Raw genomic sequence first — 24,382 nt, 5'->3', positions numbered from 1 at the left:
GGTCCAAAGCATTCCCTAGGGACAGCAACACCCACTATGAGAAAATCCAATCAGGGTTAATGTCACTTGCGGCTGAAAGCTGATAACCCCAAAAGAAGAAAAAGTCTGAAATTAGGGTTGGTATCAATATACAGCCAAAGAAATGTCAAAAGCTAATTGTCAAAGAAACGTCAAAACTCAGTATATTTAGATCAAAAGTGCAAAGATACTAGAAAGGGCAGCTGCAGTACAAGGTCAGCTGTTGTTTATTGGTGTATAAATTAGAAAACTTCAGAGGAAAATAAACGAGTCCCTCCTTGTTTACCTCTTATGGTTTATGTTCTATCTGAAACTAGCGACTTCACTTCAAGCCCGTAGCTGTAACTTGCGCCAAAAGGACAAGAAACTCCTATCATCGGATTCGTTGGTCTCAATTCTATCCAGTCTTCGAGCCAAAATTATGGTATTACTTAAGATTTAAAATTGCTTTAAAAAAATAAGAAAAGTATCCTTTTTTTTAACGATTTTTGAAAAATTTTGTACTTATTATTAATTTGAAGAACCCTGTACACCAAATTTCAAAAATATTATTCAGTAGATGTAATATAATTCGGTAGAGTCTTAGATATAATGTGAGGTCAATATTTGTATCTTTCGTTGAAACAGTAAAACCAAAGGAGAGCTGAAAAAATAACATACCAAAACTTTCAAAGCGAACATAAACCTTAATACCACTACTATTACTAACATTTTACTACAGCACTAAGCCGCCTGAGGCCTACACAGCTACACACACTCCTCCTCCATCCTAATCAATTCAAAACCTCCCTCTTTAAACCCTCCCAAGAAGTTCCAACATTTCAATAGAGTTCCCTCACTCACTCTACAGCTATTAAACGGGAATGTCTTTCTCAAAAACTCAAAATCAACTGATTTGTCAACACATTGCGTTAGTTATAATACTCCTGCTTATTCCTGGAGCTTTCAACCTTTAAGGGTCTCTCTTCTCAGTCAGCAGACGATTTATAAGAAATATTAAGGGAGAAGGGAGGGGGAAACGAATTTTACTAATTCGTTTCATGAAAAATTATATAATTTTTTTGGGAAAAATTTCAGGAAATTTCCGGAAAAATTATAGCGTCGTTTTCAGGAAAAATGTTGTGGCCTATCTAGATTTTTTTTTTTCCGCCAGAAAATGGTAAATTGGCAATTTCAGGAAAAATTATAGTGTCGTTTTCCGGAAAAAAAAACTAGAGATATATATACAACTATTGTTTGTTTATTAAGATAAGACTTAGAATAAAATTAGTTAAGCAATTGGAAGAGCAAAAAGACAAAACAGCCATAAGAATAATTTTCAGCCAGTAAACAGCAAAAACAAAGGATATATTTAGGCAAAGACCTCCAATTAGCCATTTTCACTGCCCACATAATGCCAAAACAAAACAAAGAAACCATTCGAGGCATACCAAAAAACCTTGAACTGAAAAAGAAGAAATAAACAAAAAAAGGAACCATTTATATCCGAAAGCAAAATGGCTACTCCATAGTAAAACGTTTCTAGAATTAGGTATTTGAAAAATTTCAGACCATTCAAGTGCTGTGTAGGTAAAATACATTTATGAAAATTCTTTTAAATTTAGTATTACAAGCATCGCTATCTCCTCTTACAATTATTTTTATTTTCCGAACAACATTTCTTTTTTCAACATTATTACAGTGTATCAAGAAGGAATAGAAACTCCCGGGTCAGGTCATAGTTTTCAACAATCCTATTCGAACCGTATTAATGAAAACCAGTATAAAAAAAAAAAAACAACTTAAATCTTGATTTGTCAAGTCATATCAGTGAGCATTAATTACCTTTAACACCAAAATACATGTTATAACAATGAAAGCAGAAATATAATACTCACTTCATCCATAAGTCCATACGACTCTTCAACATGTCCTTCTGCACCAAGTTGCTCAGCCTTTGCCAATTTTTTCCCGATTTGTTCACCTAGTTCATGAACTGCATTGGCTTTGTTGGCTACTTCAGCTGAAAGCTCCTCCTGTGTTTCGGCTAAACGTTTTTTGGCCAATTCTGTTCGCTTGTCACAGTCGCGAATAAATGACTGAAGATGTTCCATCGCCTAAAATATTTAATCTCTTCGAAATTAACTCTTAATTTTCGAAATTAATCAATAAATCGATTTTAATTAGTTGATATTTAATCCCTTGAAAAAGAAATCAGGCACACAGAGTATGTGAATAGGCATATAAGCGTACATTTTCTTTAACTAGCCTATGTTCTGCATACCAACAAAGCCTTAACTAAGGTATTAAATTGCTTTTCAGATTTCGAAAATTTTTAATTGGATCATATTTTGGAATAACAGCCAGGAACCACGGCTGAAACTGATTTAACAACAGAAAAAAACTGAATAAGCCACCCAATTTTGGGAAAACGGTATAGATGAGTTTTCTAGTTTCTAAAACGACTATTAAATAAATAAATAACCAATTACTTTAACTTAGTAATTAATTTTACTGGTTAATTTAACAATACTTTAACTTGGACGGCACTTTAAGAATGTTGAAGAATGAAGAATGTTGGTGATGAAAATTGTCCGATTTCAGTCAATATTAAAACTTACAGTATATTTTTCACCATCATTTTATTTGCTATATAGAAAACTCCAGTATTAAGATGAACAGAGCCCAAAATCGAGTTGATTTTCCTGTTTGATAATAGAAAATTTTCATCATGTTTTCTCTTTTTTGCATACCCAATGATTTTTTTTTCATCTTTTAAGATTATAATCTAGTATATCTTGTGGTTAGCCTAGTTTTTTTTTGTATTTCTTCCCCTCGATAAAGCCGGCCGGGTGCGAAGCCGAAATATTCGGAGTTTTCTTATATTATAGACATGTTTTTTGTCACTTTTCACTATATGATTAAATAAAAAAAAAACAGTTACTGTATTTCCCTTTCATTTTAATTATATATATAGTTGAATTTATGACAAGATACATTGTTAGATATTTTAATTTTATGCGCAATGAGCGGATTTTACGGCATTAATATGCAGCATGTGATACTACTACTACTGCAGATGAGGCACGGTTGTACCATTTTGGCTCTTTTTTAGGTGGTTTTAGGCTATAGCTTCGCGCCAGAGCCAGAGAAATATCTGTCCATTTTTGCCACATGAGGCAACATTGCTCAATTTCGCTCTTTTTAGGTGGTTTCCAGGGTTGTGTACCGAGCTCTTCAAATCAGTCCCTCTTTTAAAGCAAAATTTATAGTGGAAAAGTTATAGAGATAGTAGCGTGACTCTGGAGTGACAACAGAATCTGACAGCGAGATTTTGCAGCATAAGGCCTCTTTCTTTTTTACTGCCTTGCGCTAGCCCAATACAAGTATCCGTCCACTCTTGCCCGATGAGGCATGCTTGTACCATTTCGGTTCCTTTTTGGGTGGTTGCGCGTTGAACTCTTCAAACTATTACACTTTTGAAGCAAAATTTGTAGTGGAAAAGTCATTTGTAGTGGAGGTAGTATAAGGCCTCTTTCTTTTTTACTAGCCTTGCGCTAGCCCTATACATGTATCCGTCCACTCTTGCCCATCAAACACGCTTGTACCATTTCGGCTCTTTTTTAGGTAGTTTTAGGCTCTAGCTTCGTGCTAGAGCCAGAGACATCTGTCCATTTTTGCCACAAGAGGCAAGCTTCCCCAATTCGGTTCTTTTTAGGTGGTTAATCAGTCCCTCTTTTAAAGCAAAAGTCATAGAAATAGTAGCATGACTGGAGTGACAACAGAATCTAACAGCAAGATTTTGCAGTACAAGACATCTTTCTTTTTACTAGCCTTGCGCTAGCCCCAGACAAGTATCTGTCCACTCTTGCCCGATGAGGCACGTTTGTACCATTTCGACTCTTTTTTTTAGGTGGTTGCGCGTTGGAATCCTGAAATCAGTGAACTTTCTAAAAGCAAAATGTGAAGTGGAAAGTTTATATAGTAGCGTGACTCCGGTGTGATGACAGAATCCGACATTGGAATTTTGCAGAATCTGACCCTATTCTATTGCCTGTCACTATTGAAAAAGCACTTTTTTGAAGCATATTCACTACAAATATGAGACCTTCGCCATATTTTCACGCTACTTACTGTATTATTTGATGCTAGGCATCTGGCGACAATGTGTCCCTCCTCACAGAAAAAAATTAAACATGCCAAAATGCCCGTCTATATAAGATTTCTTTTTCATTTCTGTTCGCATTTGAAGTTTAATCATAATTTCAGAGCAAAGATCGTTCGAGGAACTTAAATCAGTCAATTTGATCAATCAAAAAAATGTCAGTAACAAAAAACAAAAAACTATTAGGTTATCAAAACGAGTATCCTGATTCATTTTACTAAGTTTACTATTTGGTTTACTATTAGGTTACTTACTATTGACTATTAATATTACTATTGCTATTACAATGACTATAAATTGACTATTACTAATAAATATTACTATTTACCTTACTTCGACTCTGTAAGCTAAGACAGAGTCGACCCACTTCCAAATGGGTACCTGGAAAAATCTAGGGGGGAGGGGCACAGGAAGAGTCAGAGGATTTGCTCCCCAACCACACATTGCACTCTCGACCGAGGGCGGAGAACAAGGAGATGATACCTGCGCTACGCAGACAATTAATCAGCATGGATAATGTTTGTGTATTTTTATTTTACTATTCATCTTACAGATACATGGAAAAAACTGTTGTGCGATGCAGTAATCATAACCAAAAGTTAACCATTTTCCCCTTGAAGCTCATCTAAAACGTCCGCTTAGATTAATTTCTCTTTGACACTAAAACAACACATAGCTCCAGAAGAATATAATGCTAGGAAGATCGGTTCTAAAGTAAGGGGGGGGGGAGTAATCCCAACGGTATGCAAAGTTTGAGCTTAAAAAAAATATTTGTGGTTGGCAAAATTTGTCACAGGTTAAAAGAACCAAAATTTATTTAATCCAGAGGGGTTTGCAACCAAAATGTTCACGGTAATGCATCAGTTTTTTACTCATTATAAAGTAATGGCAATAGAAATAAATAGCGTTCTTCTAATTTGCGCAATTGAAGTCAAATCTTACAGCTTTTATTTAGTTCCGTAGAAACAGAAAAACGAAAGGAAAGAAAAGAAAGCGAATGATGCAAATATTAAACAAAAAGGAAAATAATCTGATTTCTAGAAAAGAAAGGCACAGTAAAAGTGCCAAAAAAGCTTTTAAATCGTTTTCTTTATTTTATGTGTAATTGAAATAGCTTTCGGAAGCGTTTATTAGATTTCCAAAGGCAATTTTGAAAGGAAAAGCGAATTAAAGGAAAAATAAACAAAGAATACGTAAAAGAAGAGAATGGATAAAGGGGAAAAGAATGATTGCACAATTAAAAAAAAAAGAAAATACAACTAGAGTTCTACTTTTTGAAATGTACGATCAATGTACTATTTGGACAAAACAAAGCACTAATAATAATCCAAACATACAACATGTACTAAGAGTAGCTCAGATTTTATTCGTATTTGAATGAGTAATCCTATGGCTCAACACGAACTGCCCGGCCCTACGTGTTGCTGAGTTGAACTTTTCGATTTCCTTCTAAATTTGTCAGGTCCAGTGGTGTCAATTCCCAAAAGTTAGGGGGAGGGGGCAAAATATTTTCCGCAAAAATTTAGGCGGGGGAGGCAATTCTGTTGTTTTTTTCTTTTTTCATGAAAATATGAACCAGAAATTAATAATTTCTCGTCGTCTAAGTCACCCTGAATCTTTCCATGCCTACAAATACATATTCCGTTCATAGGCAAGGAGTCTGTAGTTGCCTTCGGTGACGCACATCTGTCAGAACAAAGCCTGAAATTCTTATCAAGTCGATTGTCCCATTTGAAAAAGTAACTCATGGCTCAACACTAACCGCCTGGCCCTAGATGTTGCCAAGTCGAGCTTCCTGATTTTATATTAAATTTAACAAAACGTAGAAGAGAGAAACGAGGATAATAACAGCATTGTCGTTTCAACGGCAGAATTATAACAAAGATTTTCGTTTTCTCTTGATTAGCCAGTGTGGTCTCGGAAATTAATTATATTGAATTTCGAAAGCTTTTCCTGACCTAACTGAAATTCATCTTTCAAAGATTCTTTCAGTAGAACTAGTGACGAGTATGTCCAGCTTGGAATTCTTCCTAATTAGAACCTGACTTTCATGCGTCATATTAGTCATAGGACGGTCCTAAGAATATTGTTTCATTGTTTAATTCAGCCTGGCGTCTTTTGTTGGCATATTATGGCCAACTTGTTTGTTCTTTTCTGATACCAGCCTCTAAAGTACATGATACAGCATGAAACCTTATCCTTCAGATAAATAGTTTTCTTTGTAAGTCATTACCTAATATATAGTCTCTTTATATTCTTTCACGTGTCTTTCTCTTTGTTTCAACTAAACGGTGATATTCTTGTAGCTCTTAGAACTAGTCCGTCCCTTGTCTCTTATCTAGATATCATCTTAGCCATTCTGGCCAGATTCAATTTCCATCAGTCAGATCGACTTGATTTCCAGACTGTCTGGAATACTCTGCTCGAGTCGAGTCAGTGTCAATTATTAAATACCCTCCAAAAAACCATGAAGGAATGTTTTATTTTAGGATTTTTTTTTTATTACCCCATGCGGCAGATATCTCTGGGCCAAGTTGGAAATGTATGTTTGTAATGTTTATTGCGCATGACAGGTGGCAGTGGTTTGACTTTCGGTTGATGATCAGTGGTAGGCGGCTATTAGTCAGTTTGTTTAGCGTGGGGGGGGGGGGTGCCTTTTTCTACTTTTTTTTTCTTATTGCTTTACGGCCATAAAATTTAGGGGGGGGGAGGGGCGTGATGATGTATATTTGTTTCTATTGTTAAAGTTAGTATTGTTTAAACATATTCCCCTATCGTAACTAAAAAACTTAGGCCTGGTGCAAAAACAAAAGTTAAAAAGCAGGCAAGCACCCATAAAAGTCGTCCAAGAAATATTGCGTGCTTTACTGCAAAAACAATACAGACATGCATTCTGCACATCATTTAACACACTAAACAGGAATTTGAAATAAAAAATAGACTCACGTCAATATCATAATAATAATCCTTTGATGTAGATGCCATTTCATAATCGGCTCGGAGTGCAACATCGTGAAGTTTGGGACACTCTCCAAGATCCATACGCTGAAATTAAAGCACACGTGTCGATAAAAATAATAAAGCAATATATAAATACTTCCAAAACCCAGGATACCTACAAATTGGTCTGATTTTAATCTTCTACCAGCTCCATTTTAAATGATATAGAAGCTAAAAGACGTTAGATGCTAAAAAAGAGCAAAATTAGGAATTTTTAGAAAGATGATTTAAAAACGGATTAAATTTTGCGTGAAAAATCGACCATCTAGAGTGGAACAAAAAAACTACATATGCTTTTATATATTTTGCCTGTACTCACAAATAGTCGTCTTAGGTAGGAAAGAACACGTTTAAGAAATAAAAAGTCATTAAAACAAATTCAATTGTAAAACCAAAAAAAAATGTTAAAAGAGGAATATTTGGTGTTTTTTTGTCAAGCGTTTAAGAGGATCCGGTACCTTAATGACTACCCTAACTCGTCCATTATCAATTTTTTAGTTTGTGTGGCCAAACTATTTAGAATTGATTGGGCTGTCCGGAAAAGTGATCCGAATAAATGATGGAAAATCGAAAGCCAATGCCTACTTTCCGCAAAATCTTATAAAAATCATTTAACTTATCGCGTTTTGCACCGGAGACAGAGACATTCAGAATTAAAGAAACTTATACCAACAGAAAGTGTAAAGAAAACGCCACAAAATCAGCTCAAAGGAATTGTAATTTAAGCAATTTGGCCGCTCTGGGAGTTTCCTGTGGTGCTAACCGCTTTGGTTACAAGCATGCCAACAAAAAGGAGGAAAAAATCAATTGTCTTTTCCAATCAAATTTGCAGAGTCAAACTACGGATCCTCGACAGCTCCCGATGATTGCTAGTTCCCTGGGACCGACACTGAGGATCGCAAAATAATCTTAAGGTACCGCATCTTTCAATATTAACCAATACCACTAGCACCACTGACAGTGCAACGGTACCCAACAGAATTACAAAAGGTAAGAAAATTGTATTTCAGTTCACTAAAATCTAAATAACAAATATAGGCGTAAGTTTATTCATAGCCAACATAACAATTTTTTGAACTAGATTTAGGGCTAGGTTAATGTACAAAACATATGGTAGAGAAAAAAAAACAAAAATCTGTCTATTTTGTCGTGTTGGAAAAAATTGGTCTTTTTTCCTTCAGCCCTCTGTAAATTCAAAGCATAAAAGAGACAACTAGTATTGTAATTCTTTCCCGGTTAATTTTGTAATTTTGCTGGGTAACACTAGAGACGTTAATAATTTATTTTCTCAGAAGTATACTCGAATTACGTCTCTTGTTCATTTTCCATATTAATTGAGTCTTTGAAACTTCAACACAGTGCGAGTCTGACTAAAACACAATGAACAAGCCGAATTACGAAATATAAGGATCCCCATCTGTATTTCTAGAAGAAGAATTATTAAACCCTCCCATTGAAACTTTCTTATACCAGAAATATATTCTTCTTTTTTAGATTTAGGCCGATTTTGTTGCTCGAAAGCAATGAAAATTATGGCTTATTGAAAACAGCATGTACAACATAAATCCCTCAGATTTTCCTCCTAGTTACATGAAATTATCCTCATTTGTTTCATTCGTTATTTTTTTTTTATTATCAGTTCTTTTTTTACAGTATGAAACAGCGATGGAATATATTCTACTGTTTTATTTTTAATTCGATTTTCTCATTTTAATAATTTCTTTTTTTAACCCAAATTCCTCTAGCTTCTGATTATATTTACTTTTTATTTTACAATTCTTGTTTAAAAATATTTCCAAATAAAATGCAGCTCAATATAAAAAGCTGACTGATTAATTGGGTTTTTCTAAAATTGAATCTACAAGGATTTTCATTGCAAATTTATCCCTCCACTCGACGGGACAAACATACTAGATTTGAGGGCTCATTTGCTCATTTTGATCGAATTTTTCTCTTTGATCCGGCTTTTTCGCTTAATATTTGAGTCGGGAGGGGGGCGTTGTAATTAATAATGTACAAGCACCACCAACCGTAGGTACTGCTCTATGTCCTGAATAAGAAATGTTTCAGCAAATCAGACTCAAAGATTGACCGGCGCAATTCTATAATTATTTACTAAAATGAAGCCCCATTATACACCGGCATTCTAATTTTTGGCGTGTTAAAATGAGTCAAGAAACACCTTTCCTTAAAAAAAATACGCCTTAACTATTCTTCCCACGAAAAGGAGAAATAAATGCGATAACAAATTTGATTACACAATCTTCTCTCAACAGCTGGATTACATATAGGAGAAAAGTCAAGGGAAATCGGGGTCAAAGATGGCTTATGTACTTACAATTTAAACGGAGTTAGGCATCAATTCACCATAATAAGAGGGAAATACATTAATAATATATCAGTTTTCCAGACTCACCATACAGCTTCCAGAAACCTTTGACTAAATCGAAAAACCATGACTTGATTAAATATGGCTTTCATCTGTACCTAAAGCTTACCAAATAAATCCATGATAATATATAAATATGAAAAGAACAGTGATGACAATAAATCATTATAATATACTACTCTAAAACTAATTAGGATATTCCAATTTGACATATAGGCCAAAATAATAAAGGCTCATTCAAATTGAGATTTTGCAAACATCGAGATATATTTGAAGGCCGACTCTCAATGGCATTTTACTAATACCCGGCATTAGCCAGCGGTAATTTGAGCCAATCAAAACATTTTACGAAAAATCTGGTTGGCTCAAATTAGAACAAGCTAAACCCCAGTATGATTAAGTTATGATTGTGAATGGGCCTTATCACAAGATACAAGACCCTTTCATAATAATATTCAGCAATTCTACAGAGCTAGTATGAGCCATCACGGAATTTTTATTTATTTTTAGCTTTATTGGAATTTAGCCAGGGGCGCCATTTGGGGATGGCAAGGGGGCAGTTGCCCCCCCCCCAATAATGTGGAGAAAAAAATATTATACATCCCATGCCCTTTGACTATCCAGATATGGACCCTTCTTGCCCCCCCCCCCAATAAAAATGCTGGAGTTTCGCTCATGAATTTAGCGAAGAGAAGCCAATGAGAACCCGTAACTGTCAATACTTAGCTGTATAGAAAAAACTATAGAGCTATTTAACCATATTGTGAATATTTACCGTCAGAAAAATCTTCTTGTGAATGAGCCTAACCTTAGCTAAACTTCAGAGTCAGGTAATTTTCGGTATCAGCTAAATATCATTGCGAATCGGATTTGAGGGAATTTTCCATCAAAATTCAACCAAAATTTTGGAACTACTATTTATCGGATCAGTATATTGAAATAATTTGGTGTGACAATTTTTTTTTTGGCAAAAGTGCTTTAAAGCTCAAATTTACCGATGGTGAAGGTTTTTTTTACTACAACAATGATCACAGATCATAACAATGGGCGACTCATTAAAGCCAATCTAAAGAAGTCAGCTGGATGACGTCAGATGGGAGGGGAAAGAGCTAAATCCAAAGGCGCTAGGTGTGTTAGGTTAGTGAAATAGCATATCTGCAATATATCGGGAACAGCTTGGGGATGAAGTTGAACTTTCAAGTACTTTTGAGGAAAAGGAGTTGGGAGGGTGAGGGGTTTTCCTGAAAACAAAATAAATGTTAAACATTTTCTCTTTTATAATTATAACAATGAGAAATAAAAAATTGCTGGAATCTTCCAGCAATTTTTTCCTGGGAAAAAGCCTTCCAGGAATCTTGATTATTTTTTTTTTTTACCTGGATTCACTTTTTTCTGCCAATGCTTTTAAAAATAAAAACCAGACTCTTCGAAACGAATTTTTTAAATTCGTTTTCCCGTAATTTCAGTGGAAATTAGGTCCCCTTTATGTTGCTTAAAATGCAATTTTATATGCAACATCTCCAGTTTCTGTTCAATCATTTTTTAACGTTGTTTTAACCTATTTTTGAAGTTCCAGACGAAAAAGTTTAAAAAAAACAAAAAACATTAGACGAAATAGCGATCAACGGAAGAATTTTGATTACATTTTATAATTCAACATATAAAACCAAACCAAACATCCTATGTTTTTAGTTCTTGAGCCAAACAACAAGTACAATTTAACTCCCTGACGTTATTAAAGCAAATAATAGAAAGCTATTTAGTTAACCTCGGGCTTATAATACACGATATACTTTTAAACTGTCTTTAAAAAAAAGGCTTAGTATTATACGTATTTCTTAAAAAATATTTTCGATCCTTTTTTTATTGTCCATAAAGAGAAGAAGGAAAAAAGAACAAAAAACGATTCACAGACTTACCCTCAATGACGGTAAAAATGCGTTTCTACCTGTACTGTCCCTTTTCCTTGATTCTGAAGGAAATTAGAAATCGTTCTGTGTTTAGATATACCAAAAACAATAAGTTCAAGACATTTTTGGTACAGGAACACTTAGTATTTACATAAAAATAAATAAATAAATGAAGAAAAATCATGAACTAACAGCAGTTTTTTTTTCAAGTACGTCTAGCTTTAAAAGTCCTAATTTTCGATCACCTTATTCCCTGCTTCTCACACAAGCTATTTCTATATTGACTTTGTAAAAGATTAAGACAAATTTTAAACAAGGAGGCGCTGACTTCCCACCACCTGGTGTACATCTCGGAATGCCACGTGTGCCGCACAGTTCCGCCAAACCTGGCACAAACCCCAGAACGCTCTGCACGTGCCACATGGTGTACATCTCGGAATGCCACGTGTGCCGCAGTTCCGCCAAACCTGGCACAAACCCAAGAACGCTACGCACGAGCCACATGGTGTACATCTCGGAATGCCAAGTGTGCCGCAGTTCCGCCAAACCTGGCACAAACCCAAGAACGCTTCGCACGCGCCACATGGTGTACATCTCGGAGTGCCACGTGTGCCGCACAGTTCCGCCAAACCTGGCACAAACCCCAGAACGCTTCGCACGCACCACATGGTGTACATCTCGGAATGCCACGTGTGCCGCACAGTTCCGCCAAACCTGGCACAAACCCCAGAACGCTTTGCACGCACCACATGGTCTACATGATTTCTATAGAGAGCGGACCCGCTATTAGACCTATTCGTTTAGTATGAGGTCTCAAACAAATCTTGAAGGCTCACCAAAGACTACGGTAAATTGATAAGAGAGGAATTTCGAGCGCTTTAACATGTAATCCATTAGAAAGTAAAAACCACAAGCACTGCTCACACTACAGTGCTACCCAGGAGAACTACAATAATAAAGAAAAGTTACAAAAAAAACAAAAAAACAATTGAATTCAACCTAAAATTCTTAGATACAAACAGGTTATTTTATGTTCACCCTTTTCTGGATAAAAATACTTAGTCTGCAAAACATATGCTAGTTAAAAAAATTTATCTACACGTTTATTTATTTTGCTATCTTTTTGGCAAAGTTGATTTTTCTGCCGAATGCAAACGTTAAAATATAGATCTAAAAAAAAATCTATATATATATATATATATATATATATATATATATATATATATATATATGGATTTGAGCTTTTATAATTAGATTAATATTTTTTTTTCCTGATAAGCAAGATGGCGTTAATTGCTCTTCCCCTCTCATAGACTAGTTTGAGGTTACTCTCCAGGCAGTTTCCCAAGCGCTTAGGGCAAAAAGAGGAAAAGTCAATACTTGTGATTCCAAAAACAACCCCTGAACTAGGTGAAGTAACTAATTGTATACTTGAATAGAAATGTTGGAATATTTTTGTAATCTTCATCCAACTTCTATCAATTTTTCTATGCAGAGAAAACAACATCTCTGTTTCTACTCTCCAAGTGCAATAATATGGCAACATTTAGTCCTCAGGTATGTTGTCCCTCCTTATTTTTGGAATACTTTATGGTCAAAAAGATTTCTTGAAAGACAAAAGTACTAAATATTAAAGGGCTATTAAAAAAGAGGACTTATCTAGCGGAAATCCAGCTTTAAGCTACCTCACACAATTCCTCCGAGAGAGTTCAGCGGGCCTAGATGTTTTATCTGTGCATTATCTAAGCTGGGTCTATCTACCACAGCCCACATTAAGAACTCAGTTTAGCACCGATCAGCCTCTGCGAATTGCAAAACATTTGCAAATGCTTCTTCTCCAAATTGATTTATTCAAAACTTCCTCCTTACCCCCTCCATAAAGCTCGAATTCTCTTTAAATCTTTAATACAAACTCTTCGCATCACATTTGGGACGACCCAGTTTTCGTTTGGCCCAAAAACACAATTTCTGGTAATTTGTCATCCTTCCTCCATAAAACATGACCTAGGTATTTTAACCTTACTTTCAATATAGCCTATAAAATGGGACGAAGCCGGGTTTTTCGTACAGTTTCTTATTTTTACATACCCTCACTCGAACAAGCATTTAATAAGAAATTTTTCTTAGCCTTTGAAACCCCCACGTTTCAGAGCTATAGTTGACCATGGTGATTACAGTGGCTTCCAACATTCTAATCTTAGTGCACAGATTTTCCTCCTATTCCTATAAACTTTTTCGACTGCAAAAAAGGCCCTGTACCATGATTATTCTGCTTTGTAGATTTTCACCAGATTTTTTTTACAACTAATCCACTTGATTGATTTTCTTGCTACCTAACAACACCTCTAAACTCTCAATTACTCCTAGTCTAAGCGACTTAGTCTTCTTAAATATTAATTTACAAACATATTCTTGCACCCTTAATTCTAGAAACTACGTAAAAAATGAAAATTTTTTTTTGCTAATATTTTTTTTGGACACACAAATTGTCTGCATAACCTATGTCCAGATGACACTTACCTTCCTATTTAATACCATGTTCTCCCATTCCCTTTTTTTTTGGAAAAAAATCTATCAAAATAATCCGTTAAAAAGGGAATATTTACAAATATTTTGTTTAATTGCACTTTAAATTTTGGCAATAGGTTTTTTTCCGCAAAGATTGAAATTAGGAATTTCATTTCCACTACAGTTAACTACTTGCACATTTAACCAAAAATTTCCAATTCATTATGTGAAGTGTTGCAAAATTAATATTCGCGTAAGGAAAAACGGAAGATCTATAAACATTTTACAAATATTTTTATATAAATAATGTTACTATTATGAACATTAATCTTTGACAATTGATCTCTAAAGAAGAATTCTTTCTTCTGAGAGCATCATCTCAATGTGAACTTTCCGGCTTTTGCAATTTTCTAAACAAAAAACGTTACTGCCTAAGGCAAGGTCAGGACACCACCAAGCACCTTATCAGACCACTGGGTGGCACATAGATGGGCACCATTTTTACGAAGACCACCATCGACAGCGTCGCGAATCACTGGGCTTTAGTCTGTCAAAGTGGAAAAAAGATACGAGATAGTTGTTGACCCAATGCATTATTTGAATAGACTGATACATTCTCCGCCCCTGCATTGCAGCATCTCTGGTTAAAACAAGAGAGTGGGAAGGTTCAAAAAGAAAATAGCAACATCTCTAACTCCTAGTATGTATTTAAAACAACATCTGCAGCCCCACCCCACCCACCAGATACACTAGATTCCAGAAGATATGACTAAACTGGCTTTTACCTAACCATGATCTGACTCCTATGGATTAATCTCTTTAAATGCACTACTTGAATCAAGAACATACAAGTAGCAATTCCATGGTACCTAGTTTCAATTAGGTTTTGAGAAGTTTCAAGCGATTTTCCTAATCAATGGATTAATCTATGCTTATTGGGGATACCCTATACAGTGATTTTTTTTAAGAATCTTGTAAAGAGTGGAAAACTATTAACACTATTTCTATGAGACAGAAATTCGACAAATGGGGTTTTTCCCTATGATGATTCGACCAGTACATTCTACCTACTTAACTTTTTATGGCAACCCTGGATACAAAGTCATAACAAAACGAGGTGCCTGTCCCCTTACCACGTCTTTTTGAAAAATTTTCACGTGCAGACAGAGCCATAAATACATACAGCAAAGCCACAAATACAAATATAATGACATTTTTCTAAATTTATACTTGGACTCTCAGTCTTACTTAATTGTTTAATTATAGTAGTTGAAGGTGCAACCCAGCTTAAACTTAATAATTATAACAGCAAAAAAAAGTAGTAGTAAATAACGATTGTATAATTAAAAATGGCAACGCACCACCGCCATTAGCCTACTTACAGAAAAGGCAAACATTCACTCACGAAGGTGATGGGTCACAAAAAATTTGACATGAACTCTTCATTGTTTTCGCCAATCCGAATCTTCCATAAAAAATATAACACTTAAAATTTATTCTAAACACAAGAACAGTGTCTAATTGATATAGCTACGTCCCAATTTACATTTTATGCAGCAAGTTAAAAAAAAGTTAAAAAAAAGGATTAAAAAAAAAAGTTAAAAAAAAGGATTTAAAAAAAAGATGGAAAAACAGCTAGGACTTAAAATACATATAGCCAAACAAATAATTAACACCTAACTGAACAACTAGACTAGAACTCCTTTCTTCACCACTAAAGCAAATCATTTTGAGCTCCAGTCTCTGATATCAGAAAAAAAGCAAGTGGGGACCCCCTTACAGGATAAGCATCATAAAGTTAATCAATAACTAAAGTCTAAAATTTATGCCATTAAATAATGTCTGATTTAACAAGGAGTTTGATGACAGGCATTTATTCAAGTGAAATTATATTATTTTTGGCATTTTTTTTTTTTTTTAGTAGCATTAGAATTTAAGACAAATGTTGGATAAGCTCAAAAGAGAAACTAAGTCTCTTTTTTTGTAATCAATTCGCTTGACTTCATGCTTAGCGTTTACATTAAATAAGGACATATAATAATCTTAAGAGATAAATTGACACAATCTAAATATTTAATACTCCTAAACGAGTTTTATGTTAAATATATTTCTAAAGTTCGTGATATCACTCACACAGAGGAGGCATAAGAGGAGGTATTATTCATAAGAAATGTTTGATTTAGTATCACCTAATCCAAGGTGATAGGGATTTCTCAAAATGGGTGATCACATGTTGTACACAGACCAAAATAATTACTAAAACAATCAAACTCTTACCTTATATTTTAAACCTAAATCTACTTAATGTTATTAAAAAGCATCTTTAATTCTGACTTCGTTTAGTTGGTTAAAATTGATAGTTAACTTTTTCATTCATTTTCAGCATGTTTTCCTTTGCAGAAACATATGCAAAAATTTCTACTACTATTGCTAAAACAATGGCAATGGCAAACAATGGCAAATATATATATATATATATATATATATATATATATATATATATATATATACAAAAAAACAGCAAAAATATTTTACAAGGTTGGCCAAAAATCAACAAAATCAGTCTGAAAAATTTGCAATTGATCAGAAAAAAATCAATAAAACTTATGATAATCAGTGACGGTTCCATGTCTCGGCAGGAGGGGGCAGCTGTCCCCCCAGTTTTTTTTTACACCTGACATTAAATTCCTTTTATTCTATATCTTTACACTCCTATTAAGGTATCTTGCCCCACCTCCCCAGATTATGAGGCCTAAAACCGCGATTGATGACAATAATAGTACATAAAAAAAAAAGTTGACCAACTTGTGCTGATAAGAAAGGATTGGCAATTTGGTTGTTTATTACTTATTTTGGTTTGGATGTGAAAATTTACAACCAGTTAAATGTGATAGCTACCAAAATTACAAATTAAATGTGACAATTAACAAAATGATATAAATTTTACAAAAAAAAATCAGCTAAACCTAAAGTACACTTTAAAATGAATACTACAGGTAATAAACAACTACGTTGCTTAACTACATTATCTTTCAAAATATTCGCTTTCTTTTTTTTTAAAAACAAGCAGAGAATTTTTTTATGAAAAGTTACTGTGAAACAAAAAGAAAATCAATAAAATTCCTAGCCCTTGTTCAACAGCCCCCATAGCATATACAACCCAGAAAACATATTTCTTTACATCTAAAACACACACAGATATGTTCTCTTATATTACATTATGACTTTAGGCATTAATTCATTTAAACCTTTTAAAACAAATAACAACAAATAAAACAATTAACAATTGATAAAAACAAATAACAAACAAACAAAAACAATTGTCATGTATTTCTCATAGTCCTGAAACTTAGTCTTTTCACAGAGAAAAGAACGCTAAAATCATAGAAGAACAGACATTAATTATAAATTTTTGAGGCAATGCTGAACACATAACTGTATAAACTTGAGATAATCAATCAACTAAATAATATACAATGCAATCTAGGTTGACTAAGATATGAAAAAAGTTTCTACTGAAACGCTTACTGTTGCCTGAAGAATTTCATGAGGGCAGCAATGCAGTAGAAAGCTCTTGCAAACTTGGACATCTGAGAACTTCACTTTTGACCTGCTTGAATCACCTAGAATAATTAAATAAATAATAGAATGAATAGCAAATGTATGAGAAAAGCCAAATTAACAGGTCTACTAGACGCATACAATTATTTTTAGTCAGAACATTAATAATAAGGCAAGTGCACCTACCACCCATGGAAAAATGAAGGGGTACCCCGTCCCCAAAAAAATGACTATATTCTCCCCTTTCTTTTTTCAAAGGAAAGCTGATATGCCAAGACTCAATATATACCACAGTGGCATACCCACAATCAAATCTATAAATCTCAAACCATTGTCTATTTTGGGGCTTTTGGAATTGGAACACAAGCTAGAGGAGTTAGTGGTCATCATCTCTAATATTATATCCAATTCAAGGTTCCAGAGCAAAATGTGAACTCCTAATTAGTTAGGAACAATATTTAAGTCTGATAATCTTTACATCATTCCCCCTCCCATTGAATGCAGCAATACAAATCCAAAATATTGTGATATCGCCTCAGTATAAGTAAATAATTCACAAACAGCTAACCCAGCTGAAATAAGCGAACCCTGGACATTGTGTCCCTATTCCAATGGGTAATTTTGATGGGCTTTGTTCTAAGAAGCACAGCAAAGACAATGGGAGGACACAGAATCAACCGGGGATGTAAAATTTTCCCAGACTTATATTCTGCTGATGATTTAAGTATCCTAGATAAATTTTTTTAGCAAAATGAATGATATTTTGGAGGTTTTGAGGGTTCAGGGTGCAAGAATAGGTTGAAAATCAATGGTAAGTAGACTAGGTCACTAAGACTGGGAATAAGGGAAGGTGAAGAGGCAATGTTGAGTAACAAGAAGATCAATCTAGAGGACAACTCCACTTACCTAAGTAAAGATGTTAGGTGCAGTGAAGATGTTAAATCTAGAACAGCCAAGGCCCAGAGTGTTTTTTCAAAGGTGAAAAAACTTTGGATGAATAGGAAGATAAGTATGTGAGCCAAGATTGGAACATTAGAAGCTACAGTGATGACAGCAACCAAGTATGGTTCTGAAGAATGGGCTAGTAGAAGGGGGGGTACCAGCCCCACGAGAACACCCTGCTGCCACCTACAACTTTTTTTTACATAATTCATGGATGGTTATGTGTGTTGGTCAATTTATGCATGTTTTTATGGATTTTGTCAGTGAGAATGGAAAAACAGGAACTTTGTCACTCCCTTCTTGTTGTTGTTCGATGCAGGTGTTATGAGTTTCCGGGGAACAGTTAATGACACTTCCTTCTTGTTGTTTTTCGATGCAGATGTTATGAGTTTCCGGGAGATCGCGTGTTTCCAATATTTGTTGTTGAAGCCAAATGTTATGAGTTTCCGGGAAACAGTATTTGTTGTTGTTTCCGAGCCAAATGTTATGTGTTTCCAGGAAACAGTTAGATCCCCCTTCTAAGTCAATCAGAGGGCTTTGTTTACATAACAATTTGACCTTGAGATTTCGTATATAACGGGCATGCAATGTGATTCATTTATCGGAAAGTATTGTGACACAATGGATAGAACAATTGACATAATTAATGAGCTTGAGGCCTTGGCAGCCACAATTTACCATGTAAGTGCATTTTTATTTTCAAGCGAATTTTCCTTGGACACCCTCCAGTATATTCAGCTAAAACGTAAATATATTCCTTTACCCCCAAACCCCCCACCCAAACCATACAATCTTTATAGTCAATGGAAAACGTAAAATATATTCTTTTTACCCTAACCCCCCCCCCCCACACTGTTTTTACAAGTATAATTCTTGCCAATAGAAATACCTTTTCGTTAAATTCCACTTTTTATTTTCCTTGGTCACCCTCCAGTATATTCAGCTAAAGTGTCTGCTGACTTCTGTCAATTTTAATGAAAATCCCGTTCTGTTTTGACATAATCTCCAGCACGAAGCCTATTATTAGCTGACACCCTTTCCGGTTTACAAACGCGGTCAACGGAACTATTCTTCCGTCAAAATTAAAACAGTTTCAGACAATAATTAAGCTAGGCCTACACAACCTGTATGAAAGTAGAGAAACAAGTTAATTTTCAAATTAGGGTCTAACAATATCCTCCCCCCTCCCCCATTGTCTTACAATCCCAAATTCTCGCAAAAAGAAATACCTTTTCGATAAATTCCTTCCCTCTATATTTCCAGCTAAATCCCCCCCCCCCACAAACCATACAATCTTTATACTCAATGCAAAACATAAAATATATTCTTTTACCCTCACCCCCCCCCCCATTGTCTTACAATTCCAAATTCTCACAAATAGAAATACCTTTTCGATAAATTCCAGTTTTTTATTTTCCAACTAAATCCCCCCCCCCACAAACCATGCAATCTTTATAGTCACTAGAAAACGTAAATATATTCTTTTACTCTCAACCCCCCCCCTCCACACTGTTTTTACAAGTATAATTCTCGCAAATAGAAATACCTTTTCGATAAATTCCGTCCTTCTATATTTCCAGCTAAATCCCCCCCCCCAACAAACCATACAATCTTTATACTCAATGCAAAAAGTAAAAATATTCTTTTACCCTCAAAACCTAACCACCGCAAAAAGAAATACCTTTTCGTTAAATTTAGCCTTTCTCTGTGACATCCGTCGCTATTGTTATTAAGCCGCTATGTTTTGACATAAGCTCTCCGCGCAAGATTATAATTACTTTGTCACCCTTTTCCTGTGTGTTCACGATATCGGTCTAGCCAAAGGGTTTGTTTTTCATGTCAAATTAAAACGATTTTAGGCAATAATATGTGATGCACTATTTTGGAGAAGTGAAGTGCATTCTAAACAAAATAATTGCTAACAATATATTTAGGACATTATGTAAAAGGGGGGGGGGCAATATATCGCTTCTAACAGCTTCGCTGTAAAGTAAATTACGTAAAAGGGAGGGAGGTAATAAATCGCTTTTAACAGCTTTGTTGTAAAGTAAATTACGTAAAAGGAAGGGGGGCAATACATCGCTTCTAAAAGCTTTACAGTAAATTAAATTAATTAAAAGGGAGGGTGTCGATGCCTTCAATTCTAACAGCTTCGTTGTAAAACGAAAACATAGTGTGCATGGCTAGCACATTGGGAGTTGAAAGAAGCTTATATTATGTGTACATTTTAACCTATGTTTGCTAATTTAGGCCTATAAGTTGTGAGCTAACGATCTAATTTAAAGCCTCCCTCTGATTCTTGGGCTTATAAAGTTTCTAAATTTTTACTTCTGTGCGATAAATGCTTTTCTAGACAAAATTATGGTCAATAATTTTCATTATTTAAAATAAAGGGGGACATTATTTAATGTTAATTTTTTTCTCTTCTTTAAGGCAAATCATGAAGAATTGACAGTCCCTTCATCGAAGAGAGCTTGGGATAACGCATATAGCGAAGAATGCACCCCATCTCCAAGTAAAAAACCAAGAGATGACGAGGCAGCCCCCCAACTGAGACCATCCATTATTAAGTATGCTGGCCCAACCCAAAAACAAGTGTTGTCGGCCCAAGCTCCATCTGCAAAGGCAACAATACAGCCAACTCGAAAACCCAAAGGAGAATGGAAGGCTACTGTCATGCACTATGGTCGCTGGCCAAAACCCTCTAGCTCCACGCTGCCTGCCCAAGTGCAGCCGTCTGTACCAACCCCTGCCCCGGCTGCACAAGTCACAGCTCCTGTAAAAGCAATTAATGACATCGCTTGCACATCCGCTCTCCTTGGTCCTCTAATAGCTGCCCCATCGACGCTAGGTCAGGAGGTTACCCTCCAACATGCACTACCTGGTCCTTCGGGCACCCAAGCCCAGACGGATTATGCAAATGTAAGCATTTTTTTCCTACCTATCTATTTCTTCCAATGTTTTAGTCTTTTTCAATCCCAATATAAACTTATCTCAGCGAGATATTAACCTCTATTACATATCTAAATGTATTTTTTAGCAAAGAAACCGCTCTTTTCTCTGTTGCTATCGCTTCGATATCTCATATACTTTAGATACCATTGAAACTCAAAATACTATTCCATTCACAATTGAATATTATCTTGTTTTAATCTATGGCTTAAAGCTCCGTACAAGCATATAAATAGATCTGTTTCACCCCTTTTCCTGTTTTGTTCTATCATTAGTGGTTAAACCGTCAAGTCTAGGCTTTCAATGCTTTTAACATAATTCTGTTGTTTGGCCAAGAAAATTAGCTGTGAATTGTTTGCAAAATTAGGAAATTGGAATTCTAGGTAAGAGCGAAACAAGTTATACCCCCAAAAATAATAATTGCTATTTATGACATTGCTGAAAAGGGGGGGGGGCATAGCTGCCCTCGAATCTTTTTGGTCGCTTAAAAAGTGCAGTCAATTACTGCTAATGCTCACCGTCTTTGAAACTCTATTCCGTTCACATAGTTTTAAGAGAGATTATTCCCTTTGTCACACATCAGTGTCCTAATTTGCACTGAATATTTCTATCGTGCCAGAGATTTTAGTGAGGGGAAAGCGAGTTAACGGTTCAATCCTGGAACATTAGCGCGAGAATTAGAAATATAGAATTAGAGAAATATTTCAACTTTTGAAGGGCATTATGTAAAGGGGACTGGGAAGTGCTGTGGAGGTGTGCCATGGGTTGCAATACAGGTCCGAGAAGCGCCACAGGGATGCGCCGCAGGGATGCGCCGCAGGATGCGCCACAAAAAAAAAAAAAAAAAAAAACTTCTACGTAAAGCGGTGTTTTAGATTATCTTAAGTTGAATTAACTAAATGCTTTTAAGCAATAATAATCCAAATTTTAACAGTAGGGATGACACATTGAAAATAAGCTATTTTTCATTTATAGGTTGGTGCATTGGTCCCATATTCACCGTCCAGTGAAGAAGGGGAGGAACCACCAGTGGAGTTTCAGGACAACGAAACATGGGACGATATCATTAAAGTACCTTTTAATATCGATGAGTATTTAAATGATTTTTTTAATGTAGAATCTAGTACAGTTGAGCAGGTAGACTTGAGCCCAAATACTTTACAGCTATTAAATGATTTTACAGGGAACCCTCCCCCCACTGATTACCTACCTCAAGCGGATGAAGTGGAACAGATTCCGAATATTTTTGAACAACTTGGGGGAGGGGGTACATCTTTCCCCGATTTTCAATTATCCAATACAATTTTCAATAATATAGTTGTTTTCACTGCAACGTTTGGGGATCCCTTTAATTCACTTATGGGGGGAAAATTAGCTTTTGACCCATTATAAATAGTGCATGCCTATGTAGAAAAAAGTCGTGCACTGCTGGAGAAACAGATTCAGTTGTGGGGGGGGGGTAGGGATTAAAATAAAGTGTATATTTTTTTAAAGGTTTTTTATTTTAATGAGGGGAAAAGCGAGGTTTATTATCATTATATACATTCCGAGATGCGCGTAATTTATAAAAATTTATAAAATTTTTAGGGAGTTTTTAGTGAGTGGGTAGGACAAATTATAGCTCATCTAGAGAACTATAACAAACATGGGAACTGATCTGTAGTTTTACTTATTGAAAATTTAAATGTTAATATATGTAAATTTAGGAAGGCTCTTGTTTTAAGAGGGGGGCAGGGTCTGAGGGGTCAGTAGTTTTTAAATATAATCCAGATCTAGTAGGTTGTCGCGGTGTCCAGAAGATCTGTTTTGAAACAGGTTAAAGCTGTTTCAAGTATGCTTTCCTCATGTCAGCCTTTCTGCCTCTAGCAGATGTCGCAACCAAGACGAATTTAGATCACTGGGCTATGCATGGGATGGAAGAGGCCGATTTCTCAGTTGTAGATTTCTCATGCTTAGAGGGGAAATACCAAGTAACACTACGATCCATTGTCATTTTTGAAAGGGCCAATGCCCATTTAAATATCGGCGTTACTGTGGTACAATACGAAACAGAATTTAAAGATGGAACTCGTTCTAAAAAGAAGGGGGTGGTATTCCCCGTAAGGGGCCCGTCAGTTGATTTGGTTAAACACTAGGTTTGGTTGCTATACACACCGCCTAGTCAACCGAATACAATCGGTCATTTTAACCCATTAGTAGAGTTCTACTAATGTGACATTAGTAGAGTTCTGGGGGGTGGTAAGGATCTAGGGGTACGTTTCTACTGCCCAACATGCCTGTCACAATTCCGTAGTGATATAAAACTACGGGGTCACATGAAGCATTGTAGACAGCATGGCTATCAGACAGTGGAAATGGTTTCACGGGATAGGGCCATTTTAAGCTTCAAAAATTTCCAGAATACCCTCCTCCAATGCAACAAAATATCTTTAGACTCTGAAGCTAAGTTGGTGGAGGTGAATGATCCTCAATATCCAAACCGTATCAAAGAACACCCGGCCATTGCAGTGTCCGATGCTCTTGCGCAAAGAGACAATTCTAACACCATGCAACTGTTAGAAATAGTTGAGACATTGGATGAGGGAGACGAGTGCATGGTCAAGGCATTGACTAAACTGATTGGCACGGCTAATGGCGCTATTTCTCGTTTGAGAAATACGCATTATCCAATGGTGCTGTCTGCAGAGGATCGTCTCGCGATTAAAAATAAAAAAAAAAGTTGGGTTTGTAAGGGGGAGTTTGTAGAGGAGGATAAGGGGACTAAAGTGAAAAGAGGGGGGAGGGGGAAAGTCAGACACCATGATCATTTGTGGCAGGAAATATCATCGGGGGGTAGTAATTTTAGGGGGGTTGTGCATCAATCGTGTAATTTAAATGTTAGCCAGCAGTTTTTCATCCCTGTTTTTATTCACAACTGTAATTATGACTTAAAATTTATTTTCCCACCACTGGCACGTA

The 24,382-nt window shown here is 35.6% G+C and overlaps 1 protein-coding gene across 2 annotated transcripts in view; it reads right to left on the bottom strand.

Moving 5' to 3' along the window:
* Positions 1–24,382, bottom strand: part of LOC148954423 (putative RNA-binding protein Luc7-like 2) — an 87,068-nt gene that overhangs the window by 24,327 nt on the left and 38,359 nt on the right. Inside the window, exons 1-4 of one of the 2 annotated variants that reach the window (XM_089086486.1) lie at positions 17,498–17,592; positions 15,352–15,434; positions 7,109–7,207; positions 1,896–2,114 (exon numbers count right to left, since the gene is read on the bottom strand). In XM_089086486.1, the coding sequence (XP_088942612.1) occupies positions 1,896–2,114; positions 7,109–7,207; positions 15,352–15,366 (333 nt within the window). In that variant the 5' untranslated portion in view covers positions 15,367–15,434; positions 17,498–17,592. Of the gene's footprint in view, positions 1–1,895; positions 2,115–7,108; positions 7,208–15,351; positions 15,435–17,497; positions 17,593–24,382 lie in introns of those variants that run through there. The other variant, XM_089086488.1, reaches the window with a different exon arrangement.

Source organism: Artemia sp. Qi Xiang Cuo, chromosome 3, assembly GCF_049724085.1.
Source record: "Artemia sp. Qi Xiang Cuo chromosome 3, ASM4972408v1, whole genome shotgun sequence".
Taxonomy (NCBI): Eukaryota; Metazoa; Arthropoda; class Branchiopoda; order Anostraca; family Artemiidae; genus Artemia; species Artemia sp. Qi Xiang Cuo.
The sequence above is the reverse complement of the archived record's forward strand: the minus strand, read 5'-3'. Positions and strand labels throughout refer to the sequence as shown.